Source organism: Podarcis erhardii (genome assembly GCF_964252035.2).
Source record: "Podarcis erhardii genome assembly, chromosome: 8".
In the NCBI taxonomy this organism is placed as follows: Eukaryota; Metazoa; Chordata; class Lepidosauria; order Squamata; family Lacertidae; genus Podarcis; species Podarcis erhardii.
In genome coordinates, this window is record NC_138499.1 from 86,005,850 (window position 1) to 86,030,727 (window position 24,878).

Here is a 24,878-nt window from a genome sequence, read left to right on the forward strand (position 1 = left end):
CATAAGAGAAATCAGGATGCAAATCTATATGCCGGTGAGCTGGTAGCTGCTCATCTCTCAGGAGTTAAATAACCGCCTGGAAGTTGCCTTTCATCTTTCTGGGCTAATTCATGTTGTGAATTTATATCCCTGTTTATGGGTTTCTCCTTGCAATCGCTGGCTTCTGGCTTTCTTTGTAAATTATATGGGTGGCCATTTGCATGTAAATGTGTTGTACATGGAACATTGACATTATACATATTTTACTTATTTTACTATGTGGGCTGATAAGATGATCCTCCCTCCTTTGCAATTAATTTTACTCATAAGAGTTCCAGGAAAACAAATTACATAACAAACTAATTAAAGGTACCTGACGCAGAGGAGAACAAACAGCTGAAGGACTTACATGAGTCTTGCTAGACTTGGAGGTAATGGGTGCAAAAAGGGATTTATGGAGTTGGGTCAGAAACTCCCAGAAAAGATGAAAGTAAGTTATTTTACTTCAGACTAAGCAGTTTGACACAAGGCCCATATTTCCCCTCTTTTATCTGTATGAAATGGAAGAAATAAAACCAAGCGCAGAACAAACACTCTTACAATATTGTAAATAGGGAGCAAGCTAGCAAGGAAAAATTATCTCCATTTTTTCAGGGTAAGGGAGGGCCTTGGAGAGCCATTGCCAGCCGAAGCGAATGGTCAAATAGTCTGACCCCAGCAGCTTCCTCTGTGCCGAGGAATAAACCTATTGAAACTCAGCATTTGTGTAATGTTTGAGGGACGGTTTGGAATGTGTTCCAGATTGGAGCAAAGGCCCAAAGGATCCAGCCACAGAAAGGGGACACAGGAGCTCTCCACTCCACAGTGATTCCCTTATTTGATAAAGTCTTAGGTTTTTAACTTGGGGTTTCCAACATGGTAACACCAGACACCTTGCTCCTTCCGTTGTTGTTTTTGAGAGAGAGTGTGTGTTTTGCTTGTTGATTCATGTAGGGGGTTCTGCGCACCACTAGTTTCTCTCTTTTGAAACGAAGATTTCGGGGCAACCATGACAGTTAATAAAATAACCATTACTTTTATAGTCCGTTTGTCTTCCAAGATGGCGGCACATTCATACGCTGTGGCTCTGAGCTCCCAATCATGTAATCTCGCTGTATACAAGTTGTACAAGTGACAATAAAGTATTTCAACTCAATCTACAAATAAGCTGTTTTGTCTGTGATCCCAGTAGTTCTTGGCTCAGCACTGAGAGGCAGGAACAGGGCAGGTGCGTGCGTGACTCTGCTAGGCAAGCATCTCTTCCGAAATTCCTGACACAGGCACAGCACACCTTGAGCAGGTGGTGGAGACTTGCGCTGCAGACGGGAGTTGTTGTGCTGAAAGTGGTTTGCCTAAGACCAGGTGGGCAACATGTGAGCGAGGGGTGAGCTGATTGTACCTCATCGTCTTGGCACATAGACTACACCAGCTGCCCGTGTTGCTTTTTAGCCATGTCTTGGCATTCTTTTTCCTCCAGTTTCCTTCCCCCCCCCTCACATTGAGAGCATGCAATATGGAACGAGCCCACCCATGCTGTTTCCTCAGATGCAAAATAGATCAGGTTAAGTAGGCCTGGAGGGATACTGAGAGCTGATTTCACAATATTGTGGCTCACTAAATACTTGATGGGAAGTCACTGGGGAAGTGGACGTTTCCTCTGGATTTTTGTACTGTAGAAATCTCCCATCACAGTAACGCTTCCCTTTCTCCTTCATGGGTGGAAATAAATATATTTGGAAACGGGCGGTTCCCGTGGTTCCATGGCAATGGGAGTCCAATAAAACAGATATTTTATTGTAGCTACAGCAGATGGTAGCATGAGGTGGTGGGGACAAGAAGTGCGCCTTGCGTTCTTATACCGCATGGCACATGTTCTGCACACAAATAAGACTTCAGCTTCCAAACTGCACATTGCCAAAAAAAGAGGAAAAAAAGAAAATGAAAACACCGTCACTCTTCTGCTGATTCTCAGCTACCACCTGGCATCATTTCAGCAAATATGCCTGTAGTGTAATTTTTTTGCTGTCTCTTCCCACTGAAACATAGTCCCCCCCCCCCCCTTTGCTGATTAAAATAAGAAATAATGAGCTGAGTCCAGTCATGGGGATGCCACATGCAGGTGTTTCCAAATGTGTGAGGCCAAAATGCAGTAAATTTTCCATATGGACATTTTTCAAAATAGAAACTAACACATCCCACCACTGTCATAATTGCAACGAGAAACCAATGTAACTGGCTGTTATAAGTTGTTCCCTATAATTTTAACATGGAAATTACCATAAACAAACATGTTTGCAGACCTTTTGTAACGATCCTTTTGTTATAATCCACTGAGGGAAGGGGGGGGGGTCTTTCACTTCTAATTATTTTTGCAAAACAAGGTTCTACCTTTCAGTGAGACTTCACTCTCTCTTTCTTTCTCTCTGAATAGAATATTCTAATACACTATGCTTTCAGAAAAAAACAATTCTTACTTTAAGACAACAAATATATTTCTTCAGCCTACTTTGAAAAGGCTATAAACAACTATTGATGGTCTTCTAGATATCCTGCATAACGTGGCAATGTATATGCTTCATATTGTGTTTTTAAGTTAAAAAGGAAAGCTGGATGATGAAGTTTTAAAGCAACATTGGTATTTGGCTGATTAAACCGTCTATGGCCTTTTAAACTGTGGAGATGGGTGGGTTACTATCCTGTTATTATGTTATGTACCGTATTTTTTGCTCTATAAGACTCACTTTTTCCCTCCTAAAAAGTAAGGGGAAATGTGTGTGCATCTTATGGAGCGAATGCAGGCTGCACAGCTATCCCAGAAGCCAGAACAGCAAGAGGGATCGCTGCTTTCTCTGTGCAGCGATCCCTCTTGCTGTTCTGGCTTCTGGAATTCAGAATATTTTTTCCCTTGTTTTCCTCCTCCAAAAACTAGGTGCGACTTGTAGCCTAGTGCGTCTTATAGAGCGAAAAATACGGTATTTGTGTGTTTCTATGCTGTAAATTGCCCTGTAATCCTCGGATGAAGAGAGGCATATAAGTTAAATGAATGATGAATGATAGATAAGATAGAATTTGTTCATTTCAGCAAAAAATTTGTTGTTTAGTCGTTTAGTCGTGTCCGACTCTTCGTGACCCCATGGACCAGAGAACGCCAGGCACTCCTGTCCTCCACTGCCTCCCGCAGTTTGGTCAGACTCATGCTGATAACCTCGAAAACACTATCCAACCATCTCGTCCTCTGTCGTCCCCTTCTCCTTGTGCCCTCCATCTTTCCCAACATCAGGGTCTTTTCCAGGGAGTCTTCTCTTCTCAGGAGGTGGCCAAAGTATTGGAGCCTCAGCTTCAGGATCTGTCCTTCCAGTGAGCACTCAGGGCTGGTTTCCTTCAGAATGGATCGGTTTGATCTTCTTGCAGTCCATGGGACTCTCAAGAGTCTCCTCCAGCACCATAATTCAAAAGCATCAATTCTTCAGCGATCAGCCGTCTTTATGGTCCAGCTATCACTTCCATACAACACTACTGGGAAAACCATAGCTTGAAAAATAGGCAAAAAATAGGTAATGTGAAAGGCTCCTTTGGTGACCATTCTCAGTCCATGGATCCAGTCTCACATTACTTTATTCTGTCCCTACTAGAACGCAGACGTCTAACACACAACATCAGAATGAATGGGATCTCTGGCTTCTGCTGCAGCAGAAAGACAGTAATGGTATTACACTGAACTAGGATTTTTAATAAGATGGGATCAAATAACAGCTCGTGAAAAAGCCATTATGGTAGAAGTCCTATTTATTGGGAAAAATTAATATATTTGCTATAAAATCCATAACAGTAATGCAACTGGATACTTATTTTTGGATGCAATAACCCTGAATGTTACATACCAAATACAATACAATAACACTGACTTCCTCCGTTATTTACATGTTTATGAAAATCGATATGCAATCTATGTTAAATGAACTTAGAACGGAGAATAGTTACAATAGAAAAATAATATTTTGGATAAAGCATTCTCAAGGAATCCAATCACATATTTTTTTTCAGGCCTCTAGCAATAAGGCAAAAGTCCCTGGTACAGGAGATAACTTAATTTACAAAATACAATAACCGTTGAGACACATTTTCAAGTTTGCTTTTGGTATACTTTCTCTTACTGTGAAATCACTTTTGTATTCTTACTAAACAGAAAGACTCTCAGGAATGGAACTTGAGGAAGATCTACTACATATTACATTTATATCGCTGAGCTTAGTAACCGAAAATTCTTCTCATTTGCTCAGTGAGCTAATTTTGAGTTTTCATAGGAAACAGAACTGTCACATTTCAGAAGTCTTGTTCCCCCCTCCCCTTTTTTATTGGAACTGGCACACAACTACATTTTCACAAGAGGACATCACAAATGCAACTAAAACCAGGCTTGGAGCACTCTGGGAAGGTGTATGCCAAACCTAAGGGTTGCCCTTTAATACTTCCGCTCGCCCCTGCCATGCCCCCCATTCTCCCCCCGACACAGTTCCATTCCCGTCCACAGTCAAGTTGTTTTAATTCCTTCAAAGGCACAGAACTTCCATCTCTTCTCCAGTGTTGCTCCTACTCCAGAAAACTCTTGCTTAAACATGCGTGGAAGCCTCATCAAAAGCATTTCTATTTCATTTGCAGAGATCTAGGAAAAGGAAGAAAACACAGCAAACACTTGTGATCTCAAATAATTGATGGATATGCTCAGATTCTGCCAGGGGTGGGTTCTCATGATCGTTTGTCTAGGGCAATTTATGCCATTAATTGATACGTCTCCCCCACCCAGTAATTAAGGGATATCTCTTGTATTTCTCTTAGGAGATGTCTACAGAACACTCTTGAGACAGGTCTGAATAAGAACTTCAGAGGTCATGAAAACCAGCCTCAGACAAGAGGCAAGGGTTGAAGCCCCCAAATTCTTCCCTGCAGCTCAGATGAAAACATTTGCAGTAGTTTTGGGAAGAATACAAATTGCAAAGGCCACTGTGCTTTTCAGGTGGTGGTGGTGGTGGTGAGGAACGGACTTCCCTCCTCTCTTCTCTCTACAAGTTGCTGTTGGCTCCTCCCACCACTGGCCAGGTGTGTTTGGGAGAACAGGCAAAATAGTTTAAGAGATTAAGTACCTTTGGGCAGCTGAGAGTAGCAGAACTGCATTCATGAGCACATTTAGTCAGATCAATGAACCGTATGCACCCACCCAGACTCTGCAATCGTCATCTGAGGCCCTTCTCCATGTACCTCCTCAAGAGGTCCGGAGGGTGGCAACTTGAGAACGGGACAGCCCTTTTTGTGGCTCTAATTAGATATATCGCTGTCACAATTCATAGGTTTCCAGGTACGCCTGAACCCAGAGAAGTTGGGGACCCTTGCCATAATGGCTGAGGCAGAGCTCTGCTTGCATCACTGACATTCTCTCATCTTAAAGACCAACTAAGTCAGTTCTTGGTATGAGCTTTCGTGTGCATGCACACTTCTTCAGATACACTGAAACAGAAGTTTCCAGACCCTTCTATATAGTGAGAAGGTGGGGAGGGGTATTACTCAGAAGGGTGGTGGGAATGGGTGATTGGCAGATAGCTGTGATGAGCCTGTTGACGACTCTTAACGACTGCAATAGGTCTTACAGGAAAAAGCAAGGGGTGAAAAGGTGAAAAATGGCTTTGTCATGTATAATGAGATAAGAATCCAAGGTCTTTGTTCAGACCAGGTTTCTCCATTGTTTTGAGTTTGGTGATAAGTTGTAATTCAGCAGCTTCTCTTTCCAGTCTATTTCTGAAATTCCTTTGTAGTAAAACAGCTACTTTGAGATCTTGTATAGAATGTCCTGGGAGATTGAAATGTTCTCCTACTGGTTTCTCTGTCTTGTGATTCCTGATGTGATGGCCTGGGGTTCCGATTCAGAGGATGAACCAGAGGAATCCCAGCCTGCACAGGAGTCCCCGCCTCCAGGGCCGGCTGAACTGGGGCAAGGCCTAGATGCTGAAGAGCCTGCACCTGTGGCAGAGCACCAGGAGCTGGCCCCAGGTGAAACCCTTCAGGCCCCAGAGGGGCTTGAGGACTCAGTGGCTACAGGTGAGCCTCCTCCAGGGCCCAGTAACCCTTCGGCCTCTCCTGATCTGCAGAGGCTTAGGGCAGAGAGGCGAAGGGAACTGGTTGCTCCCAGGAGGAGTGCTCGCCTTAAGGCCAGAGGAGGCGGGGCTCCTGGGGGCCGGGACCGCCCCTGGCCTTAGAAGAGGATAAAAGCCCAGTCAGCCCGGTCCCAGGTTGCGGGAGCAACGTCGTTGTTGGCTTTGGACCTTCCTGTGTTCCTGATCCCTGCTTGGCCTCCTGTTCCTGACCATCCGGTGCTCCTGTTCCCTGCTCGGCCTCCTGTTCCTGACCATCCGGTGTTCCTGTTCCCTGCTCGGCCTCCTGTTCCAGCGTTCCTGTTCCCCGCCCGGCTCTCTGCCTCGGACCTCGCCCCTCTTCGTGTGGACTCAGACTACGCTCACGGTACCTTTCCCCCGGGTCCAGCACAGTTTGCTCCCGCCACACCCGCACTCCCCCTTCGTTGGGGTGCGTTCGGGAAGAGCCAGAGGCCATGGCTGACCAGGTGGCTGCGCTGGTGGCTTTGGCCCAGAAGAACCAGGCCTTGACTCACACCGTGCAGCAGCTCAGCGACGCGGTTACGGCACTTCAGCAGCGCTTGGAAGCCCTACCGGCTCCTGGGGCCGACGCCCCGGCTCCTGGCAAGTACCCAGTGGCTTTGCCCGAGAAATTTGATGGAGCCCCGGCCAGCTTTCCCATGTTCCTCGCCCAAGCCAAGTTGTATATTCAGGGGCGAGCCCGGAACTTCCCTGACGACCGCACCAAGGTGCACTTTTTGATTAGTTTGTTAAAGGACCAGGCGGCCAAGTGGGCGTTGCCGCTACTCAGGCAAGACTCCCCCTTGCTGGCAGACTATACGGGGTTTTGCAATCTTTTGGAGGCCGCGTTCGGCAACCCCCAGAAAGGGAGTCAAGCCAACCGGGCGATTCGGCAGTTGAAACAGGGCGAGTCCACGGTGGCCGCATATACCACGGAGTTTCGGCTGTTGGCACAGGACTTGACCTGGAACGACTCGGCATTGCGGGACCAGTATCTCGAAGGGCTTTCGGACGAGATACTGGACCAGCTGGCCACAATGGAACGCCCCACCACGCTAGACACTCTCATTCAACGGAGTCTACAGATAGACGACCGGCTGGAGGATCGTCGCCAGGCCTGGGGCCGACGACACCTCCAGTTCTCGGCACCAGTTTCTTCCGGCAGCCCCACAGTCACAACTGAGTTATCGGAGGAGCCTATGCAGCTCGGGGCAGTGCGGCCACGCCTTTCCCCCGCAGAGAAGGTGCGGCGTCGGGAGGGGAATCTATGTCTCTACTGTGGCGGAAGTGGACACTACGCTCGGTCCTGCCCTGAGAAACGCCAGCCGCAGGGAAACCGCCAACCCCCAGTAGCTGATGGCCCTAGCTACCGGGGGTCCCAAACAGCGCAGAATGGGCCCGCACCAATGGACTTGCAACATCTTATGGTTCCGGTACGTTTATACCCTCCAGGTGGGCCCTGGATTCTTACCCATGCTTTGGTGGATTCAGGAGCAACCCGTTCTTATATGGACGCTGCTTTTGCTGCCCATCATCAGGTGCCACTTCGGAACAAGCCAGAACCGGTCCAGGTGGAAGCAATTGACGGACGGCTTCTATGTTCAGGAGCCGTTACTCAGGAGACCCAGCCCCTGGTCCTGTGTCTCCAGCAGCACCGGGAGTTGCGAACTTTGGACATTGCCTCTATGCCCCGGTTCCCCCTCGTGCTCGGGATGGACTGGCTGGAAGCTCACAACGTTCAGATTGACTGGGTCAAACGGACTGTGCACTTCCCAGACCCATGTTCCCATGCTCAATCCGAGACGCTGGCGGCCGCGCCCACGGAGGAGGCAGCACCCACGCTCCCAGCCGTGTACCAGGACTACCAGGACGTGTTCGAGGAACGGGGGGCAGACCAGCTGCCGCCGCATCGGCCTTTTGACTGCGGCATAGACCTCCAGCCCGGAGCGCCCTTACCAGTGAGTCGCTTATATTCTCTAACAGAGCCAGAGCGCGAGGCTTTGCAGGACTTCTTGCGCAAGAACCTGGAGCGTGGGTTCATTAGGCCTTCCACCTCGCCTACCGCGGCACCAGTGCTCTTTGTTAAGAAGAAATGTGGGGAACTTCGCCCTTGCCATGATTACCGAGCCCTGAACAAAATTACCATCCCAGACCGGTACCCCTTGCCCCTTATCTCGGAGTTGCTGGAGCGGGTGCAAGGGGCACAGGTGTTCACCAAGCTGGACCTCCGGGGGGCCTACAACTTGATTCGGATCCGAGCCGGGGATGAGTGGAAGACAGCATTTGGGACCCGGTACGGGCAGTTCGAATACTTGGTTATGCCTTTCGGTTTGTGCAACGCGCCTGCTGTGTTCCAACGCTACATCAACCACGTGTTCCAGGACTTGTTAGACAAGTACGTGGTGGTGTACTTGGATGACATACTGGTTTACTCCCGTGACCCAGCTCGCCATGAGGGACATGTCCGGACTGTGCTGCAGCGCTTGCGTGAGCACCGTTTGTACGCAAAGCTCAGCAAGTGCGAGTTCCATCAGCGGACTGTGGACTTCCTTGGACACCGGCTCTCTCCAGATGGGGTGCAGATGGACCCTGGGAAGGTGGCAGCGGTTCGAGAATGGGCGGCACCCCGGAACCGCAAGGACCTACAGCGTTTCCTGGGGTTCGCCAACTACTACCGGACCTTCATCGCAGATTATGCTCATCGCACCACCCCGTTGACCCGGCTACTGCGCCCAAAGACGCCGTTTTCCTGGGACAAGGAGGCAGAGGAGGCGTTTCAGGGGTTGAAGGCCTGTTTCCAGAGGGCGCCAATCTTACAACATCCTGACCCCTCTCGACCCTTTGTGGTGGAGACCGACGCCTCCAGTACGGCTCTCGGTGCCGTCTTGTCTCAACAGAATGGACCTGAAGCGCCACTCTTACCCTGTGCCTTCTATTCCCGCCAGCTCCTACCAGCAGAGCGTAACTATACTGTGTGGGAGCGGGAACTACTGGCCATCAAGGTGGCCTTTGAGGTCTGGCGCCACCATCTTGAGGGGGCACGACATCCGGTGGAGGTGAGAACCGACCACCGGAACCTGGAGTACCTCCAGACCACCCGCAAGCTGAACCAGACAGATCCGGTGGGCGTTGTTCTTTTCCCGGTTCCAGTTCCGGATCCGCTACATCCCTAGCTCTCAGAACCAGAAGGCGGATGCCCTGTCCCGGAAACCTGAAGACAACTCAGACACGGTACAGCAAGCAGAACCCACCACGATCCTACCTCCAGCTGCATTCCTGGCCACCCAGGAGGCGGAGCCACTGCAGGCTCGGGTGCGGAAACAGCAGCGGGTCGACGCTTGGGCCCAGGAACGACTCCAGGAGCTGGCTGAAGGGTCCAGCCCACAGTATCCGGGGCTGGTCCTGCATCAGGGCCTTCTGCTGCACCACGGTCGTCTGTACATCCCGCCAGGGCCACTGCGGCTGGAGGTTCTCCGGATGGCCCATGATGCCCCAGCAGCGGGGCACTTTGGACGGTATCGGACCACCCATCTGGTCAGTCGTGAGTTTTGGTGGCCCCGCCTGAAGGCTGATGTGGCTCGATACGTTGCTGGTTGTGATGTCTGCCGGCGCGCCAAGGGCCCTACCGGGCGACCCCCCGGCCTACTTCAGCCATTGCCAGTTCCACCGCGCCCTTGGCACACGGTTTCGTTGGACTTTGTAGTGGACTTACCCCCGTCTCGTGGTTGTACCTGCCTCCTAGTTTTCTCCGACCATTTCACCAAGATGGTGCACTGCGCCCCCTGCCCATCTGTACCCACAGCCAAGGAAACCGCTCAGCTGTACCTTCAGCATGTCTTCCGCCTGCATGGCCTACCTGAGCGCGTGGTGTCCGACCGGGGCGTTCAGTTCACATCCCGGTTCTGGCGAGCATTACACCAGACCCTCGGGACAGAGGTCTGCCTCTCGTCAGCCTACCACCCACAGACCGATGGCCAGACGGAACGGGCGAACGCGGTGCTGGAGCAGTACCTCCGGTGTTACTGCAGCTACCAGCAGGATGACTGGGTCGACCACCTGGCATTGGCGGAGTTCGCCTACAACAACGCGGTGAATGCGTCCACCCAGCAGACCCCGTTCCAGGCCAGTTACGGTTATCATCCACGGCTGTTTCCAGATGTGCTGCCGGCATCCGCAGTCCCGGCGGTGACGGAGTGGCTTCAAGAGCTCCAGTCCCAGCAACAGCTTTTGGTGGAGCAACTGCACCAGGCCAAGGAAGCGTACAAAGCCCAGGCCGACCGCCACCGCCAGGTGGGGCCGGAACTTTGCGTCGGTGACCTGGTTTGGCTCTCCACTCGCCACCTCCACCCCTCTCGACCTTCGCGGAAGTTGGACGCCCGATTCACCGGCCCGTTCCCTATCGTGGACCAAGTCTCTCCTGTGGCATTCCGTCTCCGGTTACCCGCAACCCTGAAGGTTCACCCGGTCTTCCACAGGTCCCTTCTGAGTCCAGTGGCCCCACCCGACGAGTTCCACCCGAACCGTCCCCGACCGCAGCCAGTGTTGGTTCAGGGAGAGCCTGAGTACGAGGTGGAACGCATCCTGGACTCCCGATACCGCAGGGGAAAGCTGCAGTATCTCATTGACTGGAAGGGGTACGGACCGGAGGACCGTTCCTGGGAACCAGCGGCCAACGTCCACGCACCTGCCTGCCTCCGAGAGTTCCATGCGACGTACCCCGGCAAGCCGGGTCCGGACCCTCGGTTGAGGGGGGGGCCTGGGAGGGGGGATGGTGTGATGGCCTGGGGTTCCGATTCAGAGGATGAACCAGAGGAATCCCAGCCTGCACAGGAGTCCCCGCCTCCAGGGCCGGCTGAACTGGGGCAAGGCCTAGATGCTGAAGAGCCTGCACCTGTGGCAGAGCACCAGGAGCTGGCCCCAGGTGAAACCCTTCAGGCCCCAGAGGGGCTTGAGGACTCAGTGGCTACAGGTGAGCCTCCTCCAGGGCCCAGTAACCCTTCGGCCTCTCCTGATCTGCAGAGGCTTAGGGCAGAGAGGCGAAGGGAACTGGTTGCTCCCAGGAGGAGTGCTCGCCTTAAGGCCAGAGGAGGCGGGGCTCCTGGGGGCCGGGACCGCCCCTGGCCTTAGAAGAGGATAAAAGCCCAGTCAGCCCGGTCCCAGGTTGCGGGAGCAACGTCGTTGTTGGCTTTGGACCTTCCTGTGTTCCTGATCCCTGCTTGGCCTCCTGTTCCTGACCATCCGGTGCTCCTGTTCCCTGCTCGGCCTCCTGTTCCTGACCATCCGGTGTTCCTGTTCCCTGCTCGGCCTCCTGTTCCAGCGTTCCTGTTCCCCGCCCGGCTCTCCGCCTCGGACCTCGCCCCTCTTCGTGTGGACTCAGACTACGCTCACGGTACCTTTCCCCCGGGTCCAGCACACCTGATGTCCGATTTATGTCCGTTTATTCTTTGGCGTAAGGTCTGGCCTGTTTGTCCAATATAGAGAGCTGAAGGACACTGTTGGCATTTTATGGCATACACAATGTTAGACGATGAGCAATTAAATAGTCCCGAGATGGTATGTGTGATGTTGTTGGGGCCAGTAATGGTGTTGTCCGGACAACATACCATCTACAAGATCAACATACCATATACAAGATCTCAAAGTAGCTGTTTTACTACAAAGGAATTTCAGAAATAGACTGGAAAGAGAAGCTGCTGAATTACAACTTATCACCAAACTCAAAACAATGGAGAAACCTGGTCTGAACAAAGACATTGGATTCTTATCTCATTATACATGACAAAGCCATTTTTCACCTTTTCACCCCTTGCTTTTTCCTGTAAGACCTATTGCAGTCGTTAAGAGTCGTCAACAGGCTCATCACAGCTATCTGCCAATCACCCATTCCCACCACCCTTCTGAGTAATACCCCTCCCCACCTTCTCACTATATAGAAGGGTCTGGAAACTTCTGTTTCAGTGTATCTGAAGAAGTGTGCATGCACACAAAAGCTCATACCAAGAACTGACTTAGTTGGTCTTTAAGGTGCTACTGGAAGGAATTTGTTTTGTTTTGACTATGGCAGACCAACACGGCTACCTATCTGTAACATTCTCTCATCTGCCCTCCTTGAATGCCCTCGGAAGAATTCGTGCAGAGAGGTGGGCAGTTCTGCAAATCACCCAGCACAGATATTACTCTGGTGCATTACACCTTAATTTTGAGTAAGGTTGAAAGGGACCTTGTAGCCACGTTTGCCGCCTCTGACACATGGGAACCTTTTTCTGGCTGTCCTAGCCTGAACGCTCAGAGATTCCCGGCAGGAGAACACTGTTCAAAAGTTTTTGTGACATTTGCCGGTTCTGCCAGGGCTTAATGGCTGCACCTCCGCTTTTATTTTGTTGTGAAATGCACATATTTTGCACCTGTCACAACAGAAGCAAACAGTGCAGGGAAGAAGAAGAGTTTGGATTTGATATCCCGCTTTATCACTACCCTAAGGAGTCTCAAAGCGGCTAACATTCTCCTTTCCCTTTCTCCCCGACAACAAACACTCTGTGAGGTGAGTGGGGCTGAGAGACTTCAGAGAAGTGTGACTGGCCCAAGGTCACCCAGCAGCTGCATGTGGAGGAGCGGGGAAGCGAACCTGGTTTACCAGATTACGAGTCTACCGCTCTGAACCACTACACCACACTGGCTTACTTGGCATTCATCTGTGAATGAACTAGGGATGGATTTAAGATCCCTGTCATGGTAACAGTGGGGAAAGCTATTCCTGCTTGGAAGCACATATCTAAATTAGGTTGGTGTCTGAAGGGAGTGGAGCAACAGATATCCTGGTAACACTTTTGGTAGTCAAATCTTACCTGACTTGAGTCTAACAGGACTAGCCAACATGGTGCCATCCAATTGCTTTGGAGCACAACTCCCACAACCCCTGAGCATTGCCCATACTGGCTGAAACTGATGGGAGTTGTGCTTCACAGCACCAGCATGGCACCATGTTGGCCACTCCTGTTAAAATGGATGGTGGTAAAATGGCCAGACTGGGAGAGGCAGCTGCCGGGGGGTTTCTCCCTTCCCTTCAGCAGGTAGTGTGGCTCATCCCCCTAGGGCACGGGTCTGCAACCCGCGGCTCCGGAGCCGCATGTGGCTCTTTTACACCTTTGCCGCGGCTCCGGGGCGGATACTAGCGAGGGGAGGAGGCGCATTGTGCGCCCCAACACTCCCCACTCTGGCGGGCGCTGTACTGGCTGTGACGTCGCATGGGGGCGGGGCGTGCGTTAGTCACGCCCCGTCCCAACGTCACCTTCCCGCCCGCCCGCCCGCCTGCTACATTGTAAGGGGCATGTACGCTGGTCACTGCATTGAAAGGGGGCATGTACGCTGGTCACTGTTTTGAAGGGGAGTGAAGAACACACACACACACACACAAAAAAAAGGTAACTTGTTAGTTAGGAGTAATTCTGAGGGGTCAAACAAAGAAATAATAAAAAAGTGACAAAAAAGTTATTTTTATAATGACGAGTTTTGCGGCTCCCAGTTTTTTTTCCTTTGGAAACGGGTCCAAGTGGCTCTTTTTGTCTTAAAGGTTGCAGACCCCTGCCCTAGGGGCAAGTTCACTGGGCAGCTGTGACAAATGTTTGGCTGGACTGTGTAGACAGATTGAATCATCTTAATGGTGCTCCTGGCTATGTATGTAAGTGTGCCCATTAATCAATTTGCTTTTACAGCAAAAACAGTAGAGAATGGGACTCAATACATCTTTTGGACAGTTCTTTGATCAAGAATGGCTAGGATTTCTGCCTCTGTCCTGCATCTGCTCCACACAGTTACACGCAATCTTATATTTCTATAACCCCAAAACTGATAATAGTGAATTCAATTTACCCTGGAATCCAACTGCTGCATATAAGACCAAAGATATTCTATATTAGCTCCAAAAGGATGGACATGAAGGAAGGTAGAGATGATACCTGTATTAAAACAAACACAAAACTTGAACATTTCCTTAGGCAAAACAGAACATGGCAAAACAAAATAAGGTTTGCATATGACCATGCCTGCTTCTTACTAAAATTAGGTCACTTATATCTGCTAAACAATTAGGACGACCACATTTAAAAGCAATCACTCACTTTTCAACAATGACTGCAGTTCCCCACCAGCTGACCAAGATGAAGGGGAAGATTTCACAGCAAATACTTTCTGGAAGCATTTGTTTCAGCTCTCAGTTTAATGCTTAATTTGCCAATAAAAAATTGTAGGCATGGAAATGAGAATATTGTGCATTTTCTTCTTCAGTTGTTCTTGTCATGAAAATGTTGGATACCAAATGCATTCAAAATTGCACTGTCTTGAATTGCTCTAATAATTTCAGCATGGATTGTGTTTAATCCAGATTAGTGAGCAAACAGAAACATTTTTTTCAGGCGGGTTTCTATTTTTCCATTTTAAAACTACCCATTTTGTCTGTCTTATTTGTATTACTTATTCCTTAGTAAAGAAAAAGAAAAAGAATCACATCTTACCAGAAGAAGCTGGTAGTGTGAGAATTCCTCTCCCTGACTTTCTCTTTCTCCACATCAAATGATACAAGCTTAGTCCACATAAAAACTAATTGCATCTTTTAGGTGCCACCAGATTATTGTCATGATGTTGCCTCAGACTAAAATGGCTACTCTTCCTGAATTATCTGACATTTGGTTCCCTGGCCAAAATGCTGGGATCTCTCTGACGCAAACTGGTTTTCTTCTGGATTTCTTGTGAATGCATGTGCACCTATTCTGCCTGACTCCAAACTGCTGAGGACATACAAAGGGATGTTGTACGGGCAAGTTGGTGAAGAGTAGAGAGGACCTCAACTATTGAGCACTGGTAACAGAGTCAGTGGGACGTGGGTGGCGCTGTGGGTTAAATCACAGAGCCTAGGGCTTGCCGATCAGAAGGTCGGCAGTTCGAATTCCCGCAACGGGGTGAGCTCCCGTTGCTCGGTCCCTGCTCCTGCCAACCTAGCAGTTCAAAAGCAAGTCAAAGTGCAAGTAGATAAATAGGTACCGCTCTGGCGGGAAGGTAAACGGCATTTCCGTGCACAGCTCTGGTTCGCCAGAAGCGGCTTAGTCATGCTGGCCACATGACCCAGAAGCTGTACGCCAGCTCCCTCGGCCAATAAAGCAAGATGAGCACCACAACCCCAGAGTCAGTCACAACTGGACCTAATGGTCAGGGGTCCCTTTACCTAACAGAGTCAGTAGAACAAGTTTTAGGTATGCACAAGCATTTTGTGGTTCTTAACCCACCTTTTTTAAAATCTAAAAGAGCCAGGGACAGGTTGCGTTTGAGAAGCCAAAGGGTATATGCAGAAAGAAAGGAAAGGAAAGGAAAGGAAAGGAAAGGAAAGGAAAGGAAAGGAAAGGAAAGGAAAGGAAAGAAGGAAGGAAGCAAAACTATTTTGCTGTCATTTTTCATTTGCCCAGTCTCCACTAAAACCTGAACTGCTGCTGCTGTAGGGTATATTTATCCTTTTAAAAAAAGCAATGGGTGAATCAAACTATTAGGACATGCCTGCAACCTCTGCACTGATTGTGCCATTTCTACTGATCTAATTCTTTTACACTTATGCTTAATGTTGCAACGATGCTTTCATTTGCAGTGTTATTCACTGTCACCAAATGTATCTGGTCACAATTACATTCTTTGTCTCTCACACAGTAAGACATGGTTTCAAGGCCGCTAATTCCTGCACAGCCACCCCTTGTTTGCTGCAGGCGATGTTATGATTCAGAAACGGAGCCCAGGTCACCTTACCTATCAACAGGGCCTCTTTTTCTGATTTTAGTGGCTGGCTTCGCTTCTCAGGATTTTTTTCTCTGTCTTGGCTGACCACTGGTACCGTCAACACATTGATTTCCTATAAAGTTTACAAACAAAACTAAATAAAAGAGGTGCTTATGTAGGATTTATCCATTTCAATAAGTATTGCTGGCATTTTTCATCTCAATAAAAAAAGATCATTACTTTAATTTACAGCTACAGGAAAGATAATTATAAGTTATTGATCTGTTTCCGGAAGCTCTCTGTTCCCAATTGCAAACTAGGTCAGCTTTGTCTCTTCCTTTTCTTTCTCGAAGGTGAGGAAGGAAAAGGTACAGATTGTGTAATCGTCTCTTTAGGATTTGCTACCTTCCTCAGCAAAATTAGCTAAGACCTGAAGATTACCATGGATGATTTCACAATCAAGGCAATTAAGAATAATGTAATTCAATTTATCTCATCCATTGCTCTTGCAGCAGCAAAACAATGCAGATTATTTTGTTGTCGTTGTTGTTTAGTCGTGTCCGACTCTTCGTGACCGCATGGACCAGAGCACGCCAGACACTCCTGTCTTCCACTGCCTCCCGCAGTTTGGTCAGACTCATGCTGGTAGCTTCGAGAACACTGTCCAACCATCTTGTCCTCTGCCGTCCCCTTCTCCTTGTGCCCTCCATCTTTCCCAGCATCAGGATCTTTTCCAGGGAGTCTTCTCTTCTCAGGAGGTGGCCAAAATACTGAAGCCTCAGCTTCATGATCTGTCCTTCCAGTGAGCACTCAGGGCTGATTTCCTTCAAAATGGATAGGTTTGATCTTCTTGCAGTCCATGGGACTCTCAAGAGTCTCCTCCAGCACCATAATTCAAAAGCATCAATTCATCGGCTATCAGCCTTCTTTATGGTCCAGCTCTCACTTCCATACATCACTACTGGGAAAACCATAGCTTTAACCATACAGACCTTTGTTGGCAACCCTGAAATCCTGCTGCCTTGGCTGAGGCAACAGGTGTGTACAGCCAATGCAGAAATCCTGCATTGCCCCCATCCACTGATGTCACCCATGTCAGCAGCTGATGGACTGGTGAGCATGGTTTGGGGATAATAGCCTTGCAGGTCAAATTGGACTCCCTAGCAGGCCAAGACTGACCTATGGGCTGGATGATCTGCACCCTTGGCTTAAGCAGCTGCAATTGGAGCTACACTAAGAACAAGGAGCCACTGCAGCCAAGCCATCCTCAAATGGAGTATGAAGTAGCAATAATAATAATAATAATAATAATAATAATAATAATAATAATAATAATAATAATTTATTATTGATACCTCACCCATCTGGCTGGGTTTCCCCAGCCACTCTGGGCAGCTTCCAACTGAATATTAAAAACAATACAGCATCAGACATTAAAAACTTCCCTAAACAGGGCTGCCTTCAGATGTCTTCTAAAAATCGGATAGTTGTTTATTTCCTTGTCATCTGCTGGGAGGGCGTTCCACAGGGCAGGTGCCACTACTGAGAAGGCCCTCTGCCTGGTTCCTTGTAACTTGGCTTTTCGCAGGGAGGGAACCCCCAGAAGGCCCTCGGCGCTGGATCTCAGCATCTGGGCAGAATGATGGGGTGGACACGCTCCTTCAGGTATACAGGACCGAGGCCGTTTAGGGCTTTAAAGGTCAGCACAAACGTGACCTGCCCCTTGTGCTTTGCAATTTATCCTACATGTGCTGTTTGTGGGGTTGGTTACTGGCGCAGACATGCCAGCAGAGCAACATCGCAGGGGCTTGAGATCCACTCCAGGAGGCCTGAGAGTCCCCTTCTGTTTAGCTTTCCTTGCTGCAGAAGGCAACGGGTGAGAGGCTGCTTCAAACAATGTGAAAAGCAGCTAGCTGGAACCAATATTTCCATATGCACCTGGCCAGCCATTTGTGAAATAGCTTCACAACTGTCAGGCAGAGCCTTGAACTTAAGTTATTCTTGCTCTGTTATGAATAATACGCAGCAGAGGCAAGCAAAGAACCCCATTCCTGTTGCTCTGCTGCTCACGGACGCAGCATTACCATACGCTGAGCCCAATCCACGGGGAAGTTCTTTTGCACACCATTAAAATAAATAAGAGTTGTTCAAGGGAAACTATGTGTCATCTGTCTTTGCTCCCTTTGCTGCAGAGATAATATGGGCTGACCCCGCCCCAAACACTGAAGCACCTGAATTTGTAGAGATGGTCATAGCTTCAGAATTCCATAACAAACTGAATTAACTATAGCACCTCTGTTTGAAAAGCGTTCAGTTAATAAATGAATTTGCCAAAAGCTGTTTTTGCAAGAAAATGGCTCATATATGTAATGGCAGAATTAACAGGTTAAGAAGAAATCAATGTTGATGTCTAGGATAGTCTATACTACATTAAAAAAAACAACAGTTTTGAAACTTGTTTAGCTTGCAAGGCTCCTGTTTACAGCATCCTGGGAACTATAGTACTATAAAAGGGCTGGAAACCTCTAATTTATAAACATCTCTATAAATCTCTAATTTATAGACTGCATTGTAAAAAATATTGCCCAAACACAGGCTATCCCAATGTGGTCAGAAATAATCAAAGAAAAGGCAGTCCAAGATGGGTGGGAGTTTATTAAAGGTGAAATATCAAGGCTGTATATTGTCTCCCTGCTTATTTAACTTATATGCAGAATTCATCATGCGAAAGGCTGGGCTGGATGAATCCCAAACCAGAATTAAGATTGCCAGAAGAAATATCAGCAACCTCAGATATGCAGATGACACAACCTCGATGGCGGAAAGTGAGGGTGAAAGAGGAGAGTGCAAAATATGGTCTGAAGCTCAACATAAAAAACCCGAAGATCATGGCCACTGGGCCCATCACCTCCTGGCAAATAGAAGGGGAAGAAATGGAGGCAGCGAGAGATTTTACTTTCTTGGGCTCCATGATTACTGCAGATGGTGACAGCAGTCACAAAATTAAAAGACGCCTGCTCCTTGGGAGAAAGGCGATGGCAAACCTAGACAGCATCTTAAAAAGCAGAGACATCACCTTGCCAACAAAAGTCCGTATAGTTAAAGCCATGGTTTTCCCAGTAGTGATGTATGGAAGTGAGAGCTGGACCATAAAGAAGGCTGATCGCCAAAGAATTGATGCTTTTGAATTATGGTGCTGGAGGAGACTCTCGAGAGTCCCATGGACTGCAAGAAGATCAAACCTATCCTATTCACTACATCACAGTTGCAACACCCTGCGCCCGCCTCTTCCCCTCAGCTTGGACTGCAAAGAACATGGCAGTAGTTAAGCATTTTGCTGGTCATGGATGGTGGGCAGTGTTGGGCTTGATGGTCACAACTTGAGCAGACTGGATCAAAGCTTTCAACACAACCAGCTCATGCCCAGATTGACTTAATTCATCGTTTGGCTCCTCTGAGAACAAACCATGATCATTGCCAGAGCCTCCACATTTTCACCTAGCGTGTTTTAGAAATTGCTCTCAAACTAGCTAACATTTTAGTTTTGCCTTATCAATGTTCCACCTTGCCAGAACCTGTGGTGTGAAAATGAAGGTAGAAATTATTATTATTATTATTATTATTATTATTATTATTATTATTATTATTTATACCTCACCCTCCCCAGCCAAGGCCGGGCTCAGGGCGGCTAACAAGCAATAATAAAAACAAGTTGAATGAATACAACTTAAAAACAAGATTAAAATACAACAATTAAAATATTGAAACATTAAAATATTAAAATGCAGCCTCATCATAGGAGGAGAAAGGAAAAAGAAAAAAGAAAGAGAGGGAGGGAGGGAATCAAATTGGCTCCAAGCCAAAGGCCAGGCAGAACAACTCTGTCTTACAGGCCCTGCGGAAAGAAATCAGATCCTGCAGGGCCTTGGTCTCATGAGGCAGAGCGTTCCACCAGGCTGGAGCCAGAGTTGAAAAGGCCCTGGCTCTGGTTGATGCTAATCTAATCTAGGGCCCAGGACCACTAGGGTGTTGCTATTTATGGAACTTGAGGCTCTCCGTGGGGCAGACCGGGAGAGGCGGTCCTGTAGGTACGAGGGTCCTAGGCCATGAAGGGACCCTAACCCTAACCCTAACCCTAATGCAGAGATTCAAAGATTCCTCTTTTCTTTACTACAGTATTCCTCAACCTTTTTTAAACTCAGCACCCCCTTTCTAACCCAAACGTGCATTTAGGGGACTCCTTTCTCAATATTTCCCCATGTATTTGCATGGTGGTAGTGCTCCTGTTGTGACCCTCCTTGGATCAGTCCGTGATGTACCAGGGGCTCCCGACCTGCCAGATGAAGACCCTGCTGGACCATATTGTACATAAAAGCTTATTATTCTTTTATCTGTTCCTTGTCTCTCATCACGGGGAACCAGAACCACCACAGCACTCTAATCTAAAACTACAGATGTCAAAATTGATCATGAAACAAAACAAATAGAGCATGAAATAGTCTAGATGAAGGATTTTTATATCAAATGAAAAACTCTGGCACCAAAGGCAAGAAGAGAAAGAGGCAGAACTTCCTGTACCCACAGCCCTTTGCTATATACTAAAATCCTCTCAGTCAAGGTGGCCTCTCATACTGTCCGACTACAATGGCCAAATAGCCATGTTGGTTGTCACTGAGGAGGACTGGGGTCCAACAATATCTGGGGAGCTTCTTATTCTTCTTCTTTGGAGATCACTCGTAGCTGAGTAAAATTGTCTTCCATAAACACAGTTTTAACAATGAGTCCCTAAGTGATTGTGGAGGCCAATTCTGGATCCACACATCCTTCCACAGTTGGGGACATTGGTTTCCGGGCGGGAGTTGATCACGGTGTGGATTTGCCAAGCGTGCCTTCCTCTTAGCACATTTCTCCCTTGCGTCCTGAGTTTGAGTGTCTTCAAAGCCCATGACACCTTTGGTAAAGGTTGTTCTCCAACTGGAGCGCTCAGAGGCCAGTGTTTCCCAGTTGTCAGTGTTTATACTACATTTTTTTTAGATTTGCCTGTTCTGAGATGTTGCTCTGCTGGCTCTCAGCACCAAACAGCCACCAAGCAAAGGAAGGACATACAAACCATTTCCCTTTCCACTTTGCCTTGACTTGGGTGTAGGGTAATGGAGCAAATCGGTCCAGCAGAAACGAAAGGGCAATAGCATCTCCCCTGACAACTATGTGCTTCCCTAAAGAAGCCTGTCTCATTTGCCTGCAATCTTACTTTATTTTTTAAAACAGGAAAAGGAACAAGGATGATTGCCTTGCAAAGATGCTTACCAAGGCCAGCTCCAAGCTAGGAGGAGCTTCACGGGTCCTGAGGAGGATTATTTTCTGCACAGCAACGCTAAAAGATCAGCATTTCTTGCAGTGCATCTTTGTTGTGCACACGATGACAGTTTGGCTGTCAGCCCTGTCTGGAATGCACTTCTTTATACTAGTTTAAGTAGCACCCTCTCACAGATATTTTAAAATATGGGACAGGCATCTCTGCATTTCTTTGCCAACACCACACGGATCTTGCGCTGAATATGAGGGTATTTGCTAAATCCAACTTGTCAACTGTATCAAATAGGTACTAATCCCATTAAATGCATCAGAGACCACTAATAACCAAGCATGAGCCACCAAATCCTTCCCTCTCAGGGCATTTTGATCTGCTCAGATTTAGAGACTAGCCTCAAGGGGAAAAGAACTGTAAACTTTCCTTAGTAATAAATGTACTTTTGAAAGCTTTCCCCCCAAAAGTCACTGTTGCATATTAACTAACCACCATTTTAGAAGACGTATTAATCTTGAAATGCTCTTTACAGGGCTCTCATCCATCAATGATGCTCATTACTGCAGCAAATGAAACCTTCAGCATTATTTATTATTAATATTATTATTGGAGCCTATGTCCCCTATTTCTCCGTTATAGTTCTCTGCAACCACTTCCAAATCTGCAACAAAGCAATTTCTCTTTAGAGTGCAAAGGCAGAAAATGCTGTGGAGCTAAGCAGGAGAGAGATTGTGCCCCAGGCCCACAGCCCTCTTCTTCCCAGCTCCTAGCTGAAGGAAGACCTGAAGGAGCGTCTCTACTCCCATCGTTCAGCCCGGAAACTGAGGTCCAGCTCCGAGGGCCTTCTGGGGGTTCTCTCACTGCGAGAAGTGAGCTTACAGGGAACCAGGCAGAGGGCCTTTTCAGTAGTGGCGCCTGCCCTGTGGAACCCCCCATCAGATATCAAGGAAATAAACAATTATCTGACTTTTAGAAGACATCTGAAGGCAACCCTGTTTAGGGAAGTTTTTCATGTTTGATTCTATTTTTAATATTCTGTTGGGAGCTGCCCAGAGTGGCTGGGGAGACCCAGCCACATGGGCGGGGTATAAATAAATAAATAAGCCATCATCATCATCATCATCATCATCATCAACCCTACAAGCAGAGGATGAAGGGTTTGAGGTGGCCAGATTTTCTGTCTCCCTCAGGGACTGTGGGTGCTACTGCAGAGCTATCATGTTCATCTGTGACTTGCTGACAAGCCTGGGCAGAGTCTCCTAGGAGAGAGACACTCGCCTTCACTCTTGCTTTCCTCAGTCCTTATCACATGGGGAGCAGCTGAAGCAGGAAGCAGGAATCGCCCTGCGCAGAAAATCAGGTACGGATGGCAAGCAACTCAGCTCAAGGTCTTTAGCACACCAATTTTGAGGGTAGGGCTGCGTGTTGCATCTATATGTAACAAAATCAATCCTTTTCCTGGGAAAGGTAGATTTGAGGAGAGGGATTTAGAATGGAGAAGCAGCCATTAAAGGGGAAGACATCCCATCACATCTCTGCTCCCAATGGCTTCCACAAGCCATTTTCTACTCTGCCATTTGCTGTTTTAGATTTGTAAGTGTTCTTGCCTGTATTCCATCACTATATTATTGTTTTTACTGCATTATTGTAAACTGCCCTGAGAAAGTTGTGAAAGAATGTGGGTTAAACCACAGAGCCTAGGACTTGCCGATCAGAAGGTCGGCGGTTCGAATCCCCGTGACGGCGTGAGCTCCTGTTGTTCAGTCCCTGCTCCTGCCAACCTAGCAGTTCGAAAGCACGTCAAAGTGCAAGTAGATAAATAAGTGCTGCTCCTGCGGAAAGGTAAACGACGTTTCTATGCACTGCTCTGGTTCGCCAGAAGCGGCTTAGTCATGCTGGCCACATGACCCGGAAGCTGTACGCCGGCTCCCTCGGCCACTAAAGCGAGATGAGCGCCGCAACCCCAGAGTCGGCCACGACTAGACCTAATGGTCAGGGGTCCCTTTACCTTTAACAGAATAATTAAAATGTAACTAGGCCCTGGAACTTCACTGCTACTACGTGGTCTAGAAAGCTGCTTTGGGGGGAGGTGAGAATTAAAGAGCAAACCTTAGGATTCTGAAAACTCATTGTTGAAAGCTGCAGGTTTTTGTTTTTTCCCATTCTTCACAATTCTTCTAGGTCCCATACATTTTTCAGTAGTGAAAAACAAGAAAGCTTTGTTGTGATCAATGCTACAAAGCAGGACAGCTATTTCTTACCAGAGACGTGTTAATTCCAAAAGGCAGATTGGGGAAATTCAGTTCATTTGTCTTGAAATAAGCATGCTTGGAAGTGAACCTATGACTCCAAGGAAAGGCAGATATTTCCCTAGCTATTAACTCAATGCAGTTACTTTTATTTCAGAATGCAAATAGTAAGCATGGGATCTTGACAAAGAAATACAAAGTTGTACCTACATTTGCCTGAGATTCGTCACGACCATTAGTTTCTGCAAACTCCTTGGTGTTTTTTTTTAACTGTGAAGACAAAAAAATAATTATTTTTTTTTACTGGAGTATTTAACATACTTATTGTTGATTTATTTGGAGCACTGTTTTTTATAAGGCTCCCAATGAGCAAAACAGATGGAACATATAGTTTCAGCTTTTGCTGGAACTAGTTTGAAGCTAATAGGTTAGCTGAAAATAAAAACAATAAAAGGAAGCAAATTCTAAGACAGGATCATTATTTTTTAAATAATAAGATTAGAAAGCAGTCTCAGGGCATAAAAAGTATGTAAAATTGGCTTTTATGAGTAATAAATGATTGCATTTTCCATTCCTGTTGCTGTTAATTTGAAACTTTGCTGTGGTTGCAAGTTGCTGCTTGCTAAATTGCAGTTAGCTAATGATTACTTTTGAGCAATATATTTCGGCTGGTTCAAAAGGCTGACGTGCTATGATAGGCTTCCTTCTCAAGGGAGGATCTGCAGAAAGAAAGAGCAGCTCATTTAGATCCCACACGGTTGCAAACAGAATGATCTCTCAGATTCCGTGTGACTACAAGACGTTGAGAGAGAAAGCGAGAGAGGGAAATATTTCTAAGTACAGTGGTACTTCGGGTTACAGACGCTTCAGGTTACAGACTCCGCTAACCCAGAAATAGTACCTTGGGTTAAGAACTTTGCTTCAGGATGAGAACAGAAATCGTGTGACGACGGTGCAGCGGCAGCGGGAGGCCCCATTAGCTAAAGTGGTACCTCAGGTTAAGAACAGTTTCAGGTTAAGAACGGACCTCCGGAACGAATTACGTTCTTAACCCTAGGTACCACTGTATAAAAGAAAACACCACACCACACCACGGAAGCAGGGTAGCCATTCAGGGAAGGCAGTAGGGCAGAAATGGGGATGTTGTGGCCTTCCAGATGTTACTGAACTTCAGCAGACCCAGCCAGCACGACCAATGATCATGCATTAGGACGATTTTGTGATTTTGTATGTTGTTTTTCTCTCTAGTTGGCTGAAGACCCATTGCTTGTCAGTGATAGGGCTTCATGCTCCGGCATTGGGGGGTGGAGAGCAGGCTGGGGCGGGGCTGGCATGCATCCTGGGGGCAGGGGCTCTACCTGCAGGGGTGGGGCAAGTGTCCTGGGGCAGGAGGTGCTGCCTGCG

The 24,878-nt window shown here is 47.7% G+C and overlaps 1 protein-coding gene across 8 annotated transcripts in view; it reads right to left on the reverse strand.

The window, feature by feature from the left end:
* Positions 1 to 3,786: 3,786 nt before the first annotated feature.
* The window catches only part of ENOX1 (ecto-NOX disulfide-thiol exchanger 1), a 309,881-nt gene continuing 288,789 nt past the window's right edge, over positions 3,787 to 24,878 (reverse strand). For all 8 annotated transcript variants that reach the window (XM_081872748.1, XM_081872745.1, XM_081872749.1 and 5 more), the window contains 4 exons: positions 23,685 to 23,744; positions 15,948 to 16,050; positions 14,031 to 14,116; positions 3,787 to 4,681 (listed from right to left, as the gene is read on the reverse strand). In XM_081872748.1, the coding sequence (XP_081728874.1) occupies positions 4,550 to 4,681; positions 14,031 to 14,116; positions 15,948 to 16,050; positions 23,685 to 23,744 (381 nt within the window). In that variant the 3' untranslated portion in view covers positions 3,787 to 4,549. The remainder of the gene's footprint in view (positions 4,682 to 14,030; positions 14,117 to 15,947; positions 16,051 to 23,684; positions 23,745 to 24,878) is intronic.